The 19,346-nt window shown below is 58.2% G+C and overlaps 1 protein-coding gene across 1 annotated transcript; it reads right to left on the minus strand.

The window, feature by feature from the left end:
- Positions 1-1,285: 1,285 nt before the first annotated feature.
- On the minus strand, positions 1,286-19,005 carry MYBPC3 (myosin binding protein C3). The gene is made up of 33 exons (XM_059929674.1): positions 18,963-19,005; positions 17,561-17,827; positions 16,870-16,983; positions 16,699-16,791; positions 16,468-16,616; positions 15,387-15,504; positions 14,848-14,896; positions 14,602-14,631; positions 14,373-14,426; positions 13,089-13,109; positions 12,656-12,819; positions 11,617-11,749; positions 11,344-11,346; positions 11,100-11,224; positions 10,914-11,019; positions 10,653-10,819; positions 10,132-10,297; positions 9,231-9,337; positions 9,101-9,130; positions 8,065-8,204; positions 7,722-7,802; positions 6,856-7,015; positions 6,435-6,539; positions 6,157-6,345; positions 4,589-4,723; positions 4,223-4,390; positions 3,392-3,480; positions 3,070-3,265; positions 2,675-2,814; positions 2,320-2,479; positions 2,082-2,218; positions 1,614-1,800; positions 1,286-1,350 (listed from the first exon to the last, which is right to left on the minus strand). Exons 1-33 carry the CDS (start codon positions 18,985-18,987, stop codon positions 1,340-1,342), a joined length of 3,819 nt encoding a protein of 1,272 aa, XP_059785657.1. The 5' UTR covers positions 18,988-19,005; the 3' UTR covers positions 1,286-1,339.
- Positions 19,006-19,346: the final 341 nt, after the last annotated feature.

The raw sequence follows: 19,346 nt of genomic DNA on the forward strand, positions 1-19,346 counted from the left end.
CACCTAAGCAGAGATTTAGTAGTAAAGGAAAAACCAAGGCCCAGGGTCTCAGCTCCCGGTGCCTCTTAACAGGTGTGGTCCAGAGAGGTGTTTGTTTGTTGTGACTCCGCCAGAGCCTCCCATGGGGCCTGGAGCCCAGGGCTCTGGGCTCTTGGCCAGGAGTGTCTTGGGTCGGGTAGAACTCCAAGAAGCAACCTTGGACCAGCCTTCATGGAACTTCTTTCTATGCCATGGAGAAACCACTCCCTGGGCAGGAAGGACCCTTTTCACTCTATCAGGGCACCTCTGAGAGCTGCTGGCTTCCTCCTCCCAAAAGAAAACTGGTGATGGGATTTGGGCTCCCCACGGGGGAAGGAAGAGCAGAGCAGGGCCCTGGCGCCTACACCTTCCTGGTTCCCAGTGCCTTGTCTAGACAGGATCACTCTCTTCCTGTGCGATATGGGTGTGGATGGGCAGTGGGTTTTTTGCCCACTGGGACCCCAAAGCAGCTGGTACACTTTCACTCCAGGCCTTATGGGCACAGAACCACACTGAGATTAGCACTGCCCCCCATCCGGGCTGCTGTGACCATGGGTCACCAGGACAAAGATGGGAGAGCCTGGGGATTCTGGCTCTTTTGCTAATAATACACTTTCCTCTGTCACAGCTCCTCAGTTTCCTCATTTGAAGGTGGGGAAGACTGAGGTTCCTTCTAGTATTAATGTTTTATGAACTTAGGATCCCGCTCTGGTCCTCATTTAATTCATCTGGGAGAAAGAATACCTGCCTTCAGTTGGCTCTCAGAATCAAGTAAATTTTCCTGTGCTTTTTCTGAAAATAAGCATCTTGGACAAGAAGAGTCAGTTCTCTGTGATTGCACTGATCTTTTATTGCCCTTACACACTGAGAAAACACGGCAGGCAGAGAGGCCTGTCCCCAGCCATCATTTCCTGAGCCCGCACACTTTTCGCCCCGAGGATCTGAGGAGCTTCCAGATGGAGCTCTGACAGGTTAGCCTGTGCGGAGTGCCCCCCATGCCTGCTCATCGTAACTACGCTGCCCTACTGGGGCTCCCCCAGCCCAGCTCCCACACACACACTTGCACACACATCCAGCAGCAGAAGGCGGCTTGTCCAACTTCCTCCCAGGCTCCTGGTACATGGGCTGGCTCCAGTTGCACCTGTGACACAGGCTCCCTTGTGAATGAGCTGGACCGAAGCCCTACTAAGAGCCACCTGCACCCCCATTATTTCCTGCTGGCTGCCCTGGACCGAGGGCCAGGGCTCAGCCTTTGATTTGGGCCCTGGGCATCAGGGTGATGTGGCGTACGTACCCGGCCGTCCCCAGGGAGCCAGCCTGGTCACTGAGGCACTGCAGGAGAGAAGGAGGCCACGCCATGCATGTGTTGAACCGCACAGCACTACATGTTTCCCCCGCCCCCAGCCTTCGGGAAGGCTCAGGCAAGCAGCTCTGGCAACAGAGTTCAGAAGCCAACACCATCTGGACATGACAGGGTCATTGCTCTTTCAGCCAGAGCAGCTGCTTGGGCCAGGACAGCAAAGCGAAAGCCCAGAGTCCCAGCTGGCACCTGGCCTTTGCCACCACCCCAGGCCCTAGCCCAGCGGGTTCCTCACCTCGCACTTCCAGGCGGCACTCACACTGTGCCTCGCCTTGCAAGTTGGTGGCCCTGCAGACATAGACGCCCCTGTCGAAGAGGCAAGGTTTTCTAATCTCCAGGGTCAACACTCCCTGCTTGCTGAACATGCGGAAGCGGGCGTCTTTGCCCAGGTCCAGGCCATTCTTGAACCAGGAAATTTTGGGCTGTAGATGGGAAGGAGGGAGATCTCTCAGGTTGAGAGAGGACCTGGCAGGAACCTAGGGAGACGAGGCATTTGGGTTTCTACTCTGGGGATCCCACTGGAGTCCCAAACTATGCCCAGGGCCGAGTATGAGCAGGGAGCCAATGAGGAATGCCAAGGCCCTGTTCAGGGAGGGCCCTGATACCCAAAAGTGGGGACAGGCTTGGGGGAGGACTGCTTGAGGCGGGGGCCTACGAGCCAGGCCTCCTGGGTCGGCCTGGACCAGGGCCCAAAGCGCCCTACCTTGGGGCTACCCCGGACAGCACAGCAGAGGGTAGCGTTGTAGCCGGCAATGACCGAACGGTTCACCAGGGGGCGGGTGAAGCTTGGGGCCTCAGAGAAGTCCAGGGCCTTGTAGTTGGGTGACTCATACATGATGCCTGTCGGTGACAGAACTTGGTACCAAGAGGGCCACACCTAGCCAGGCTCGCCCCTCTGCCCCAGCCCCTGCCCGCGGGGGGTGGGAGTGAAGGTACAGCACCTGGTCGAGGGATAAAGACAGGCTCCTTGGTGATGGCGGCTCTGTCACTGGGCCCCACCATGTTGTGGCTGAAGACCCGGAAGTAGTAGCCATTGCCGATGATGAGGTCTGACACCACACAGTAGGTGCGGCGGTAATGCTCCAGGACAGTGAACCACTCCTGGGGTGGGGAGGAAAGGTAGGGGGGGGGTCTCTGGGGCAGGCCCTACTTCCTGCCAGGGGCCTCTCTTGGGTACCCCTGGTGTCAGCACCTTCCCTGCGGAGGGAACCAGTCTATTGGGGAGGGGCAGCCGGGGCCCAGGTCTGCCTGGACCCAGAGAGGGTGCGTGCGGGGGGCCCAGGCCCCCGGGCTCACCATGCTCTTCTTGTCAGCTTTCTGAACCGTGTAGCCCCAGAGCTCTGTGTTGCCGTCATCTTGGGGTGGCTTCCACTCCAGAGCCACATTGAAACCCCATGCCTCAATGACCCGGATATCCTGGGGAGGACTTGGCTTGTCTGCAGGAGACAGACCCAGTGGGAAGCCCAAACCTCCTGACATCACCTGAGTGTGAGTAGGGGACGCCAGGCTCCAGGGGCCCCCTCGCCCCTGCCAGGACCTGGCCTGCCATCTTCTGCAGGGGCTCTGGGCATCCCAGAGTAGGGGCCCCAGGCCTGGAAGACGAGAAGCTCCAGGTTGAGCCCTGGGCCCTGGCAGCCCAGCTCAGGGACTGAAAATGCTCGGACTCAGAGGGAAGCCCCAACGCCACATACCAACGACCTGCAGGACCAGCTCGGCCTTGTCCTCCATGCTCTCGATGCGCAGAGTCACCTGGTAGGTGCCCGAGTGGGCGACGTGCGCGGCCCGGATGAACAGGATGGTGTCCGTGGGGCTGTTGCGGATGCTCACCTCCTCGCCTGCCAGTGGCTGTCCCTCTTTGGTCCAGGTCACCTGAGGCCGGGGCTTGCCCTGTGCGGGAGGACAGCTCACTCCCGAGCCTGGCTCTCCCTACTGGCCACTGCCCCAGCCTCACTGAGACATCTGTCTGCTGGGCACGGACAACACACGGGGGGAAGGGAAAGGGGCCAGCCCTACCTGGAAAGGAATGAGGAGGTTCACGGGCTCTCCGACCTTCTTCTGGATGGTCTGGCGAAGATGTCTGGGTAGCTGGAGCCGTGGCCGCTCTGTGGGTACGAGTGAGGGGCTCGGCGGGGGCCCCCACAGCCGCAGGCCCAAGGAGCGCCACAGCGCCCTCCGCTGGAGGCAGGGCCTGGAGAGCCGCAACTAGGAAACATGCCGCCTGCCGGGCCCTCCTCTCCTTTAGCTCCCCAACCCCAGCCCCAAAGGTTCCCAAAGCTCCTGCTTCCACCCGAGCCTCTCCACACTGCTACAACAGGCAGGGATCAGAGAGAGTGAGGAACTTATCTGAGGTCACACAGCTAGCCAGTCACAGGCCAGGATGCAAACCTAGGCTTTTGGACTCTATGCCCCCTGCTGTTTCCATCCCAGTTTGCTGCCTCTTTCCACTCTGAGAACCAATCCTTAAAGGACTGACTCTTTGTTGGCAAAATAATGGAAAGTGGATCCCACATGGGCCAATCTGACAAGTGACCTCACTGCTCAGTCCTTAACACGTGGACAGTACCTACCTGTTGGAGCTCAGAGACCCACAAAACAGAGCTCGAAGGTGATGGTACAATGACCTACATTTTCCCTGGTCCAGAACTGGGGGTTGACATGGAAAACCAAGAGGGAGGCCCTCTCCGCACATCTGGCCTGTGGCACGGGTATAGGCACCGACCCCTCCTGCCCCTGCCCAGCATTTATCCCCTCCAAGTAGGGTCTCCCTGACTGCCCCCACCTCCACTGGACCCCAAGGGCCAGGGTGCCAGTGGCAGGTCTCATCCCTGCACGAGGGGCACTCACGCAGTATCTCCTGCACCGTCACAGGCTCCTTGGTGGTGACAGGGGCTCCAGGCCCCGCCACGTTGTGAGCCCGCACGCGGAAGAGCAGCCGAGCCCCCGTGGGCAGGTCCTTCACCAGCAACGATGTGTGCTCGCTCAGCCCCGGGAGCGCAGCCACCCACTCCGAGCCTGGGGGCGGGGGTGGGGATGAGGAGGGAAGGCCATGGGCAGTGTCCGCATCCTGCCGCCCACATCCCTGGTGGCCGACTGGGGCCTCCACCGCAGACAGGGGCCCTGCAGGGTGACAGGGACCTGGCCTGGCCTGGAGGGCAGTTCAGAGAAGGGTGCTGGGAGGCGGAGGGCCCAGGGCTGGGCTGGAGCACTCACAGCCATCCCGGCAGTACTCCACGCTGTAGCCGTCGAGGCCTCCAGCTCCCATGCGCTCTGGGGGCCTCCACTTGAGGGAGACGGTGGTGTCAGAGACATCCTCCACCGCCAGGTGGCTGGGCTCACTGGGGGGGCCTGGGCAGAGGGAAGGCCAGAGAGGGGTCTGAGCGAGTCTGCACCAGCCAGGGCAGCTGAAGGACCACAATCCAGGGAAATCCTCCCCCTTCGACGGGCTTTCAAGCACGTTGAGAAATATTTCAGCTCCATTAAAAGACATGTCTCTAGGGCTTCCCTGGTGGCGCAGCGGTTGAGAATCTGCCTGCCAATGCAGGGGACACGGGTTCGAGCCCTGGTCTGGGAAGATCCCACATGCCGCGGAGCAACTAGGCCCGTGAGCCACAACTACTGAGCCTGCGCGTCTGGAGCCTGTGCTCCACAACAAGAGAGGCCACGATAGTGAGAGGCCCGCGCACCGCGATGAAGAGTGGCCCCCGCTTGCCGCAACTAGAGAAAGCCCTCGCACAGAAACGAAGACCCAACACAGCCATAAATTAAATAAATAAATAAAAATTAAAAAAATAAACAGGAGCTGTTGTTTAAAAAAAAAAAAAAAAAAGACATGTCTCTAGATAGGCTTACAAACAAACACACACCCAAGCAGCATCAGCGATTACAGAAGAGATCTAAAAAGGAAGACACCCAAAAACAACACCAACATGCTTAGAAAGAGCCACTTTTGTCAGATGGTGTAGGAAATTCTACAAATGTAATTTAAGAAAAAACTGGCCTTAAACATGGAAATTTCCTGACCCTGTATGAGTAACTGAGTTGACTAAGAGCTGAGAAAACCAGAAGTCAGCTCCTAAAGAGAGGCCTGGCCCCTTCTCCCCAGAGGCACCCTCTTCCTGCCATCTCACCAAACTGTGCCCCCCTCCCTGTGTCTGCCCCACCACAGACAGCCACCCTCCTCCCCCCGAGACTCACATGCCCCAACAGGGACAGGTGTCCTCGAGAGTGCCACACCCTCGGTGTCTGTTCTACCTTCTCAACCTCCATTATACAGATGTGGAAACTGAGGCACAGGGGAAGACGATGACTCCAGATACCCCTCCTGGGGATGAAAGAGCTGGCTCTGCAAACCCCATCTCTGATTCCTGGTCCAGGGCCCTTTCCGAGGGACCCAACTGCCCTTACCCTCTTCCCTGGTTAACAAATGCTGGCTGAAGGGACTGGGGAACAGGGAACAATGAAGATTTACTGAGCTGCTGTATGCCAGATGCTCCACCTGCATGATCTCATTTCATCCTAACAATTCTATGAAGTAGATATTGTCATTATCCCCATTTTATAGATGTGGAAAGTGAGGCTGGAGAGGTGTCTCAGCTCCACCCCCTGCCAGCTGGTGACCTCGAGAAAGTCATCTAACTTCTCAGAGCCTCACTTTCTTCACCTGTGAAATGAAGGTGATTAAAGGAGACCACGGGTGTAAGCGCCACCCACAGAGTAGCTGCTATTACTGGGGCCCCTGAACGGGAGGGCGTGGGGCGGGGCAGGCAGGGCAGGCTCACCAACAGGCATGAACGGCTGGGAGGCAGGGCTAGGCCTGGACATGCCCACTGCGTTGACGGCATAGACCCGCATCTCGTAGACCACGCCCTCGATCATGCACCGCGCTTCGTGACTCAGCTCCCGCAGCAGGTCGAAGTTCAGCCGCATCCACCGGTAGCTCTTCTTCTTCTTGCGCTCCAGGATGTAGCCTGGCGAGGGGAGGTGGGAGCTCTGGTCTAGGGCGCAGGCACCCCCGCACCCCCTGCCCTGGGCTATGTCCCCTGTGCCCTCGGCTCACCTAGGACTGGCTGCCCACCGTCGTAGGCAGGGGGCTCCCACCGCACCGTGCAGGAGTCCTCGCCCACGTTGCTGATCTCTGGGGCCGCTGGAGCATCCGGCACATCTGGGGGGAGGGTACCCACATCAGCCCTGCCCGGCCGAGGCCAACGTTGCCCATCCCCACACCACCCCAACCAACAGGCTTCCCCCACTGCCCCCAGAGCCTAAAACGATCTTTCCAGAGTGCAGTTCTGATCACATCACCAGCCTGCAAACAACCTGTTACGGCTCCCCGCTGCCCATATTCACCGGTCCCAGTCCCAACCCTCTCTATGGATCTAAGGATGTGGCACACAGTGTTTGTTTAGAGACTAAATGAGTGCATGGATGGGTCCTCCCTGGTCGCTCCTGTGGCTTCCCCACCTGGGCCCCTGCCTCACCGATGACCTTGACTGTGAGGTTGACCTGGTCCTCGCCCACGGGGTTCTTCACCGTGACAACATAGACGCCCTCGTCTTCCTTCTCTGCTCCCTCAACGGTGAAGATGCTGCGGTCCTTGGTGGTCTCCACTCGGACCCGGCCCTCGGTCTCACACAGCAGCTGGCGGGGGAGGAGGAGTTGGGGGGAAGGACCCACGTGAGAACCAGGGGCTTCTGCAGCCTCTGCAACAGCTGACAGCCCTGAGATGGGAGCGGAGCTCAGGGCTGGGTCTGCTGGAGAGACACAGCCTGTGTGGAAACTGCACCCACGTGAGCATCTAATCCAAGACCCTTTCCTTACCACCTGCCATGGGCACGACACCAGGGCAGGGGTCACAGGTTCTAGCTCTAGCTCTGTCATGGAAGTTTAGACAATCGCCTGTCTGCTCCATGCCTCAGTTTTCCTATCTGCTGAATGGGAATAACATGACCTCACAGAGCTACTGTGAGGATCCTGAAAGACCTCAGCTGGGTAGAGGAACCAGCAGTGAGTTGGGGACGAGAAGCTGACCTGATTGGTGCCCCTGCAGCTACTCCTACTGAAGAGTACCAGGGAACCCACTCCCTTGCTGGGAAGAAGCACAAAGTCAAGGCCAGCTCAGGAAGACAAGAGCCAGGGAGCGCCCCCAGTCAGGAGGACTTCCTGGCAATGTTGAAGGTGTGAACGTGTGTCTGTCTGGGGCGTGAGGGCCCCGTGGAGACCCTACCAGGGGCAGAAGCACAACTCCTGCCAGATGTGGCACCTTCACAGAGACCTCACCTGAGGGTGGATACCACATGGGCAGAAAATGACTGAGGGCAAATGAGCCACCTTCAGCCTCACTCACCTTCTTGTCAAATACCCACTCATCACTGGCACCTGAATCCCCTGATGCATCGAGGGCTGGCCCTGCTGGGACCTTATTCCCCTGGGAACAGAGCAGGAAGGAAGGAAGGAAGGAAGGAGTGAGGGGAAAGAGGGTCTGGCTCAGCCTGGAGGGAACCCCTACCAAGCAGCCCCTACCCCTGTCTCTCCTTTGCCCACCTCCCTGACCTCTCAGCCAGCTGAGCCTCTGTGCTCCTAGTCAGTGGCCAGGGCGTGTACATGTGGGGTGGGAAGCAGGTCCCAGCATACATTAGTCCCGTGCACCCATTTTACAGGTGGGGAAGTGGGGGAGGGATCCACAGTACCTTTGTGATGGTCTTCTGCCAAATCACAGTAGGAGCAGGGTCCCCGGAGATAGGGACGTCCAGGCGTAGCTTGTTCCCGGCCACCACCACGATGGTATCTGGCACGCGACCTGGGCAGTCCAGGTGGATCTTGGGAGGTTCTGGCAGGGAGATGGCACAGGTCAGCGAAAGAGGAAGGGGCCTAAGGCCTATGAAAGAGGGGAAAGCTAGAAGGAGCACATGCCCCTGGTTGTTTTGTTTTTAATTTATTCTACTGAGGTATAGTTTGCACACACTAAAATGCCAAGACTTGAGCATACAGCTTGATGAGTTTTGACAAATGTATACACCCTGTGTACATGTATACACCACCCAGTCAAGACCCAAAACATTTCCATCTCCCCAGGAAGTTTCCAGGGAGGTTCATCACATCAGGTCACCTAGTGTAGCATTTCTCAACTTGTGTTTGGGGGAACACTAATGTCTTCCTAGAAAAAAAAAAATTTCCATGGACAATTAGGAAACCTTGGGTTAAACAAAGTTAAGCAGGATTTTTTTAGAGCCTTTGACATGCTAATGCACCTTCTGAATCAACAAGAGGTTCCCAAACTTATTTCACCATGGAACCCTTGTAAAATGGAGTATCATATTAAGTGAACTCTGTTTGGAAAGCCCTGACCTACAGCATGCCTCAGCCTGGACTATTCTCCTGAAATTAGGATCCTACACAGTTTAATCTAAAAGCAGGAAAGGTACTTCTAAGAGCAGAAAAGATTTAATAATAAAATCTCACCTCTGTGATGTCATTTGAAAGCTCACACACACCATGTCAGATCATTGTTCCTACCATCCCATAGGGGAGCCACTTCAGGATCCCCATTTTAGAGGTGAGGAAACTGAGGCTCAGAGAGACTGCAGTTGGCCCGTGGTTGTGAGTGGCAGAGCTGGGGCTGGGCCTCAGGGTCCCCACTCCCGATTCCTTTCTTCCCTCTGCTTGTGAGTGGAAGGGAGACACGGGCAGGGCGTGGGAGGCAGCACGCAGGGGCCCAAGACTCACCCTGCCTAGGCACGAAGTCAATCTTGACCTCTGCAAGAGATGCAAGAGCAAGTCGCACCAGGGTGAAGGCAGGGCCCACAGCAGCAGGGCCCAGCGGCAGGGGCCCCCATGCCCCTCAGCACCCGCTCACCCATGAAGTGGAGCTTGGCAGACAGGTTACAGGCAAAGCCTTCTGGCACAAAGCTGTAGTCCGCCTCGTCTGCGGGCGTGACGTCGTCCACGGTCAGTCTGTGCACCCTGCAGGGCAGTGATGGCTCAAGGCACCCTGCTGCGCCACGCACTCCTGGCCTCACCGGACACCCCAGCCAGGGCTCCAGGGGGCCCTCATCCCACCCTAGTTCAGTGGTGTTCTAAAATGCTCTCTTCCTCTATGTTTGAATTTTTCAGCTCCCTTGCATGCTTTCAGAGGCAAGCAGTGTAGACGTGTCCCCTCGGCTGGGCCACTGGAGACTGGGCAGGGGCTGGTCTCATTAATCTCCGTGAACTTGGGCCCAGATGCTCGGGGCATGAGTAAGAGAGTGGGAGAGAGTGAGGGCCCCTGGCCAGAGCCGTCCTCCGAGGCCTCCTACTCTGCCCCGGTCACGAGTTGGGGGAGGGGGAGGGGGAGGGGGGCTCCCCTCTGTCTGTATCTCTCACTGCTTCGTCTTTGTCTCTGTCTCCCTCCTTCTCTGTCTCTAATGGACTCTTCTTCTCTGTATGCGTCTGCCTCTCCATACTTCTGTCTCTCTCTGTATCTTTCTATTTGTCTCTGTCCTGATTCTGTGTATCTGTCTCTCTGTTCATCTGTTTCTCCCTCTGTCTCTCAATCTCAGTCTGACTTTGTCTCTAGTTCAGTCTCGGTCCTGTCTCTGTCTGTCTCTTTCTGTTTATCTCCATCCATCTGTCTGTCTTTGTCACCCATCTTTTTCTCTGTGTCTCTATCTCAGTCTCTCTCTCTCTCTCTCTCTGTGTATGTATCTCTCCCTCTATGTCAGTCTCTGTTTCTCTCTGTCTCTCCGTGTGTCTGTCTCTGGCACACGCTGCACACTCACCGCCCGATGTGGGACACCTTTATGCGGCTGTCAGGCACCAGCTCCTTCCCGTTCTTCAGCCACACGCCCCGCACGTTCTCATCCGACACCTCACACTTGAACACGGCCTGGTCCTTTGAGCCTACCGTCAAGTCCGCGATGCTCTGGTACACCTCCAGCTTTTTCTCTGGGGGGCATAGGGCAGAGCCAGTGAGCTGGGGAGGGTGTGTGTGGGCGTGAACCCCTGCGGACATCCCTCGGGCTTGTGAAAACACATGAGTGCAATGCATGTGTGCCTGTGACGGTGCCGTGGACAAAAGGAATCTCATGTGTGCCGGGGTGGGTGACACTAACCAGGCCCATGTGAACCTCCACATACCCTCCAGGTGGTCACCTCAGCATCCCCATTTTATGGATGAGAAAGGTGAGGCCTGAGGTGTCAAAGTGACTTGTCCAAGGCCATGCAGGCCTCGATCCCGGGTTTGCCCAATTCCCCTACACGGCTGGGGGGCTAGTGCTGAGGGGGCCTCCCAGGGCCTCACCCTGAACGATGAGTTCAGCCAGAGCCTGGCCCCCACTCGTGCGCAGCGCGTAGTGCCCAGCATCCTCCAGCGTTGCCTCGTTGATGATCAGGTGGTGTCTCTGGCCGTCCTTCTTGAACCGGTATTTGAAGGTCTCCTCCCGGGTCAGTTCCACCCCGTCCTTCAGCCTGGCCAGAGGGTGGGCAGTAGGTGCCAGGGCCTCCTCTGGGGATGCCCCCGGGTCCCTGGCCCCGCCCCGAGCCCCCCGCCTCTGGCACTCACCATTTGACCTGGGCCCCCTCCTCAGACACTTCACACTCAAACTCCACTCGCTGTCCCACCATCACCAGCTGGTCCTCCAGGGGACATGTGATCAGCACGGGGGGCTCTGTCAAGCAGAGAGAGCATGATGGATGGGCCGTTCTGCGGCCCCCCTCCCCTCTCAGGGTCTCAGGGCGCCAGGCCCACCTTTGACAAAGAGCTCGGTGCTGCACTTCTCGCTGCCCACCACGCACTGGTAAGCCGCGTCGTCCGCCAGCGAGCACTGGCTGATGGTCAGCGTGCGCTTGGCGCCGACGGACTCGAAGATGTACCTGGGCGGGGCCGGGGTGCGGGCAGGAGAGCCATGGACGTACCTCCTGGGCTCTGGGTGCCCCCTCAAACTGCCGTCGGGACCCCCGTGCCCACACCCCAGGCCTTCCAGGAGCCTTACTTGCTGTGGAGCAGAAGGGGCCATTGGAGCGTCCCCGATGGGAGGCGCGAGACCGAGAGAAAACGAGCAGGGAACAGAGCCGGGAAGAAACAGAAAGGTGGGGAGTTAAACCCAGACAGAGAGAGAGAAATGGCGGGAGACAGAGAGACAGGGATCCAGAGCTGGCCAGAGAGCATGGGTGGAGGGAGAGGCAGGGAGAGCACGGCTGGGGAGCAGCCCCCCCAGGGCCCCTCCTCACCCTGCAGTGTCCCCGGGTCCCACTCCCACCCGCACCTGCCGCTCATCTGGATCTCCTGTCCGTTCTTAAGCCACTTGACCTCGGCGTCGGGGTCGGCCAGCTCCACGGTCAGCCGGATCTTGTGGCCCTTGCTCACCTGGTAGGCCGGCTGCAGCTTCTTCTGAAAGGCTGAGCGCTTCCACCCCTCAGCCCCCTGCTCCCGGGGCTGGCCCAGCGAGGAGGGCGAGGTCCTGCCTCTCTCCTCCTCCTGCCTCCCCACGTCTCTCTCTGTGCCTCCGCCTCTGCTGTGACTCTGTCCCTTTACCCCTGTCTGTCACCTCCTTGTCTCTCTGTCTTTGTCGTCCTCTCTTCCTTGGGGTCCTCTTCACCTGCTCAGCTCAGGGATAGGGTCTGGGGCTCTCCAGAAAGACAGAAGCTTGGCAGGAGAATGGGTGATGGGACAAATGGGTCTTCTTCTCCTCTCCACTCTGTTTTACCAACAACCTCCGGTTTTATGCCCTCCTACCAGGTGCCTCCGCTGTCCCAGCTCAGTTTCCTGGGCTCCTTGTCAACCCCTTGATGGGGAAGGGCTGGCCTGAGCCCTCTCCTCGGACCCGCCTGGGGGCGAGCGGCGCTAACCTGCACCCACCTGTTCTGTTTGCCTGTGAGGAAGATTATCCAGGCTCTTCTCTTCGCGGGTTGGGGGTCTCTGGGCTAAACTGGCTTCTTCCCCTTTTTTGGGTGTGGGGAGAATTAAGCAGGCTTTTTTTCCCCAAGCCGGCTAGGGGAGGAAGAGGCCGCCTGGCTTTGGCTGGGGGAGGAGGGCTGGCCCGGGCTCCGTCCTCTGCCTGTGGCGTCTCTGGGCTAACTTGGCCCTTTTCTTTTTCTGGGCGGCAAGGTGCCAGCCTGGGCACTCCTGCTTTTTCCCCCACATGAGAGGGGATTCACCTGGACTCTCCTTCCCTGAGTGTCTCTGGGCCAAGCTGGACGCAGCTCTTTTCCTGTGGGCATGTGCGCGTGCGTGTGCGTGCACGTGCGTGCGTCTGCGCTAGGCGCTCACCTCGCCCTCTCCTCTCCCTGGCAGGAGAGTCTCACCTGTGCTCTTCTTCTCCTCCCGCCTCATGCCCTTGAGCCGCTTGAGCATGCCTCGCAGGTCGGTGATGCCGTGCTGGAAGGCGATGCGCTCGTACTCTGACGGGGATGCCTGCCGCAGAATCTCCCACACATCCTCCTCCGCGGGTCCCTCCAGCCTCGAGTCCCTGTGTCACGCAGTCCACGTGGCGAGGCTTCAGGGCAGGCCCCATGGCCAAGACAAAACTGCAGCCCCCTCTCCTCCCCTCCCAAGCGGAAGCTGCCCCTGCCCCTCTGCCTCTTCCCTTCTGGTGGAACAGCTCGAGCTAGAGTGGGTCCTGGGCCAGTGCTGGGGCTCAAGGGGGCTTAAGGCTTCAGTATGGGGGGGGGGCTGGGACTGGGAGGTGCTCCTGGCTGAAGTAGGGGTGACAGGTGCAGAGCTTCATGGGGCACTCACCGCGGGGTCCGGAAGCTGCTGCTCCAGGTGGGGAAGAAAAGCAGTGGACACATTAGAGGTGTAACAGAGAAGAACAAACCTGACTCCATATTGGATCTATTCCTTTAGCTCTAACCCTTGTGCTGTGTTGCCTGTGCTTGGTCATGCTGGCTCTGCATCTTTGTAAAAGAATGTTGCCTATGGCTCAAACTATATATGATAGCCCATTCTCAAGGCTTTGCCTCCCAGGCTTGACCTTTAAAGGTATATCGCACTTTTCATTTGTATAGAGATAAAAAATTACAGAACAGAAAATAACATTTGTCTTGTTGGAGGTTTACAGGAACGTTGTGACCAGACCTACATGGCCGGCTGCAAGAACAAAGGATTCCACCAAGAAGTCTGCAATAACTAGCCACACCCCCTCTCCTTTTAGTAGAAAAGAAGCCTGAATTCTAACTTGGGTGAGGTGGTTCTTTGGGACACTCGCCCACCATCTTCTCGGTTTGCTGGCTTTCCGAATAAAATCGCTATTCCTTGCCCCAACACCTTGTCTCTCGATTTATTGGCCTGTCGTGTGGCAAGCGGTATGAGCTTGGACTTGGTAACGAAGGAACGGGTCATCCCTCCATGGACCGCAGCCCATGGGTCCTCACCTCGACCCTCTTCCCTGCACTTACACCTCTCCGTTTACAGGGCACATGTGGCCTTGTTTATTCCTCCTGAGCTCTGGCACGTGGGTATCAGGAGAACCCGAGGCTCAGAGACTCTCTCCAGTCAGTAGGGATCCTCACCCACGTCAGTCTGATCCCCAGCCCTGTCATCTGTCATCCGCCCTGGCGGGGATGGCTACAGGGTCCTGCCAGTGCCCTGCTGCCCCAAAGCACTTGACCCCGATGCTCATTTTCTGGGCTGTAGCAGCATCGGCCATAATGCAGGGTCCAGGAGAGGGAGGGACAGGACACTGAGGACACAACTCAGTTGCACTAGGCTAGGTGGGCAATTCCTGAGGCTTTGGAGCCTTCTCCCAGCTTCTGGGTCCCCAGAGCCTATTGAGATGAGCTATCGCAGACTCAAGTGTAGGATGGTCATGGGAACGGTGTGAGGATGTTAGTTCACAGGATGTAACTTCTGCTGAGCCCTCTGACTCTTCGCAACACCTGGATTGTCCCATTTGACAGACAAGGAAACCAGCTCAGAGAGGTGCAGTGACCTGCTCAGGGCCACACAGCTGGAAAACCACGGTGCCAGAATTTGAAACTGGGCCACGCCACCTGCTCTGGGAGCTGCTACCCAGGGGCTCACCTCTTCCTCAGCAGCGAGCTGAAGTCCAGAGTCCCAGCATCCTCATGGCCATCACTATGGAGAGGAACCCCCATAAGGCCACAGCTGAGCCAACTAGAAGGGGTTTGGGAGCAGGGGGTGGGGTTGTGGTGGGGGGATGGACGTGAGAGGAAGGGACACTGGCTGAACGGCTGCTCCCTGACCATCTCAGACCCCCGGGACCTGTGTACAGGTGGGTAGGAAGGGGTACCTGATTCGCCGACCACCTCCAGCCAGGCTCCTGTGGGGGTTAGACTCAGTTTCTCACCTGCCCAGGGGAGCTTACTCTCTTCCATTCCCATCCTCTTCAGCCTGGCCCTCCACATCACCCCAAGTCCTGACCCCCGTATCACCCCCCCATCCTGGTCCCCCCGACATTACCCCTGGCCCGAACCCCAAGGGGCCTCAGACCCCAGCACCGGCCTCCCCCAGGCCTTGACGAGAGGTGGCCACTCACGTGCGTCGGAAAGCTGATCGGAGGTCCACGTCTCCGGGGCCGATGGCCTCTGAGTTCAAAGAGGGGGATGAGTCAGGGGAGGAGGCTTCAGAGGGGGCCATCCCAGAAGCCCTGCCCTGGGATCTCCTGGTGTTGCAGACCTGCCCATCCATGACCCCTTGACAGTGGACATCTGCCCCAGGACCCCATCTTCTCAGCCTTTCCCAGCCAGGGTCGAGGTACCAGGGACGTGGGGCAGTTTATCGTTCCCAATACCTTTGAGGTGGTTCATCTCCCGCCCATCTCTCAACTCACCCTTCACCTGTTCACCTGTGCCAGGATCCCAGACACCAAGATGACTAAGACCCCAGATGAGATCTGGGCTCAAGCCCCACCCCAACCCTGGAAGCCTCGATGGGTTTCTTTCAGTATTGGGCATGTGGTCAGTGGTTGCATGGCCAGGGCTCAGCATCCTCCTAAGTATTGGGAAGTGGAGGCAGGTATGGGGACAGGGCCCATGGGGAGCCCAAACCCAGAACTGATGCCAGAGGGCCCCTTACCATGGACAGTGAGGTTGAAGTTGCAGCTGTCAAATTTGTCCTTGGTGGAAACCTCACAGCGGTAGCCACCAGCAAAGGTGGTCTGGGCATCTGTGATGTGCAGCTCAAACAGGTAGACCTGTGGAGGTGAGGTGTCAGGGGAGACTGGAAGCGAGGAGATGAGGCCCTTCACCCCTAAAGGAGACTGTGGGTGGTTAAGGGCCACTGACCTTCTCACCCCTCAGGGCTTAAATTAATCCATACAGTTTTGTATAAATAGAAAAAGGGGCCCCTTCTCAAGATACATTGACTGCCATCTGCTGGTACAGGGTGGTGATAAAATATAAATCAAGGGTGGCTACAAGGCAAATGGCATTCACTTAAGATGAGGCACTTTGGGGAATTCCCTGGTGGTCCAGTGGTTAGGACTCCATGATTTCACTGCAGTGGGCCCAGGTTTGATCCCTGGCTGGGGAACTAAGATCCTGCAATCCACGTGGTTCGGCCAGAAAAAAAAAAAAAAAAAGAGGCACTTCTGTTCAGTGCACAGCCCACACAACTGTACATGTCTACCCTGCCCTGCCAAAAGCCCTTGTGCCTGGGCCGGGACTGTGGAAGAGTGGGAGGAGCAAAGGCTGGGAGTCAAAGCACAGGTTCTAGGCCTGGCTCTGAGTGACCTGGGACCAGCAACAATAAGCTCTCAAGCTTTGGTTTCCTTGTCTGTATAGTGAAGAATTGTTATGGTTGATCATTGAGCGTCCCTTGAGCTCTGATACCCATCCATCTGGGGCCTTTACACCCTCACTGTCTGGTGCCCCTTAAGCCTTATTTATGCCCCCTTGAGACTATCATGCCCTCCGAGCCCCCCATGTCCCACAGGTCCCCTGTGCCTCCCCATAACCCTCCTCTGAGCCTCCCATGCTCCCTGTGTGCCCCTGGCCCCCCAACCAGCTTCCCAGGCTCCCCATGACCTTCTTTGCACCTCCTCTGTGCCTCAAGTCTCATGGTGCCCCTTGCCTCTCTGTGCCCCCCATGCCTTCCAGGGGCTCTCCAGGTCCCCTTTCCATGCACCCCCATGACCCCCGTGCCCCGCAGCTCCCACCTTGCTGGTCCGGTCATAGCTGTCATGCAGCTGCAGGTGTTGCCCCACCTTGCTGCTCAGGTCCACCCACTTGCCCTTGAACCACTTGACTACAGGTGGTTTCAGGAGGCTAGCCCCGGCCACGCGGGCTGAGAAGGTGATGCTGCCACCTGCAGGAGAGGGGTGACAATCGGGGAATGCCCTGCTGCCTCCCTCCCCACCTCACCCTGGGTGCAGCAGCCCTGCACTCACCCGCGGTCACCTCGCCATCCTGTGGCCTCATCACAAAGAGGCCGATGGGATCGTCAGGGACACTGGGTCCATCAGGGGCTGCTGAGCTTGACCCTGTGGACAGAGGCCTTTGAGACCTTCCCTGGGACACCCCCATCCACTGACCCAGCCTCCCTGACCCGCTCCTCTCACCTTCAGGAGTCAGGGAGCCTCCTTCCACTACAGTGGCCGAGGCCAGGGCTTCTCCAGGGGCTCCAGGAGCCTCAGCAGGGGCGGCAGCAGGGCCTGGCACAGGCTCTGCCTTCCCTGGAGAGGATCAGATGGGGGGTCGTGGAGCAGTTTCTAACCAGAGACCCCCTCCTCTTGTCCGTGGTCCTTCCCGTCTTTGCGGTGTGTACAAAGGTTCATTCAGCCTGCCTCTCACCTTCTCCTCACCCTCACCGGCCATCTGTGCCCACATTCCAGGGGGTCGGCCTGAACATCCCTCCTCTCCTTCCCCAGGCTCTGGTCTTGGTCCAGCCCCTCAGGCTGGGCTGGGTCTCCCTCCATGCCCATAAGCTAATGGGGCTTCCCTGCCAGCACACACAGCCCACTGAGTTCCCATCTGCGTGGGCATGTCCAGTGGGAGGGCAGCTTATGTCTTATTCATCTCTGAACTTCCCCCACCTCCGCAACGGCCGTGACACGCCAGGGAGCCACGTGGGGACACTCAGAAAGGTCTTGCTACAGAAAACGGGAAAAGGCCATTGCTGGCTGAGGGCACAGCCGAAGCAAAGGTAAGAAAGTGGGAAAACACCTCCTGCACTCTGGTCGAAGGAGAGGTGGCGGGGCTGCCCCTGCCTCCAGTAGCTCCAACTTCAGGGAAGGCTGCCCAGGGTCTTACCTGCTTCTAAGACCTTGAGGTCAAACTTGACCTTGGAGGAGCCAGCGATGACTGCATAGGACCCCTGGTCGGCAGAGCCCACGTCCCTCACTGTCAGCGTGTGCCGCGTGCCCTCGGCTGCCAGGCCATATTTGTCACTGGCACTGATGTCACTGCCTGCCCGCTGCCAGCGCACCTTCACTCCTGCACGCTCCGTCTCGGCCTCGAACACGGCAGGGCTGCCTGTGGCCACCTCCACTGACCGTGGCTTCTTGTTGAAGGCGGAAACTGAGGGGCAAATGGAATCTGCAGGGGCCCCTGGCTTGCCCATGCACACCACCCATATAACGCTTCTTATTAAATACGATGACAAGCAGTTTAATGCATCACCTCATTTAATGCTCCAATGGCTCTATGAGGTAGGTGCAGTTATTATGCCCGTTTCTCAGATGAGGACTCTGAGGCTCAGAGAGGTTAAGTGACTTACCCAAGATCACATAGCCAGTAGGTAGGAGAGCCAGGCCTGTGGTCCAACCTCCATACAAGAATTTTTGCTAGGTGTGTCCCTGGATACCCCACCCTCTCAGCCTGTGGAAGCCCATCCCCCTTTCACCCCACCAGCTGGGGCCCTTGGCAAGGGACCAGTACTCTGCCTACTTGGACGTGGCTAAATTTGTCCTCTAAGGGCTTCAGGCTATCAGCAACCGAGATAAGACTGGCCTGGGAGGGAGCTGGGGCTGGGGGGATGATCCCTGACATGGACAACCTTGGTAAGGGCACAGGCCAGGACTGGGGCTCTGGGCTGTGACTTTCTCTGCCCTTGGCTGGGGACCAGGGGCCTCTTGACCATCCTCTCCCAGAGCAGAGGGGCTGCAATACCCCACTGCGGGGGTCTTGACTTGTGTGTGGGCCACAAGGGTGCAGGCTCATAAAGCAGACAATCTCAGAGCTGGAAGGAACCAACCTAACCCCTCTTTGTACAGATGGGGAAACTGAGACCCAGAAGGGGAGGGACCTGTCCAAGAGCATTCAGGGAGCCTGGCTCAAGTCAGCCTGGGGTCCTTCCTTCAGCAGCCTTTTCCCAAAAGGCAAGCCCAGGCTTAACCTTGCTGCAGGAGATGGGCATGGAGGCAGGGAAGGGGTCTTCCTGCGTCCTGAGAGCGGGGTGATGGCCCACTTCCCGCCTTGGCTCTCTCCCACTCTGTGCCCCTGACCCTGGTTTACTCTCACTCTCATCAGAAGGATGAGAAGGAGAAACTGAGAATCAAAAAAGGACCCAGGAGGACGGTGCCCCTGTGCTGGGGCTCAGAGGCCTCGTCCTCATCAACCCCCTCAGGAACTCGATCCTAGGCCCGCCCCCAATTGCAGATGTCCCCAGCCCTCCCTGCCCCACGCTCAGCCCCAATCCCAGGCCTGGAGCTACCTGGTTTCTTCCCTGGCTCAGGCATCTTGGGAGAGGTCACACCAGGAACTGAGCAGGCACGGACCACCGAAAGAGAATCTGAGCAGGGATCCGTCCCCCTACTATATAAGGGGCCACCCCCTCCCCAGGCCCTCCTTATCTGCACCCTGCCCAGCCACCTGCTAAATATAGACAAATTCCAGAGATCAAGGGCTCTCCAGGAGAACATGGGATCCCATCGTTCCTGGCTGGCCCTGGCCCCTCCCCCGCCAGCCCAATATGACAGCTTCTGCCCCCCAACCCTCAATGAACCTCAGGAGTACCCCAAGCCCTGTCTGTACGTCCTTGTGACAGGCAAATTGTGCGGTGGGAGCGTGTGGGACCCATAACCCAGAGGCTGATGGG

This window comes from Balaenoptera ricei, chromosome 8, assembly GCF_028023285.1.
Source record: "Balaenoptera ricei isolate mBalRic1 chromosome 8, mBalRic1.hap2, whole genome shotgun sequence".
Lineage (NCBI taxonomy): Eukaryota > Metazoa > Chordata > Mammalia > Artiodactyla > Balaenopteridae > Balaenoptera > Balaenoptera ricei.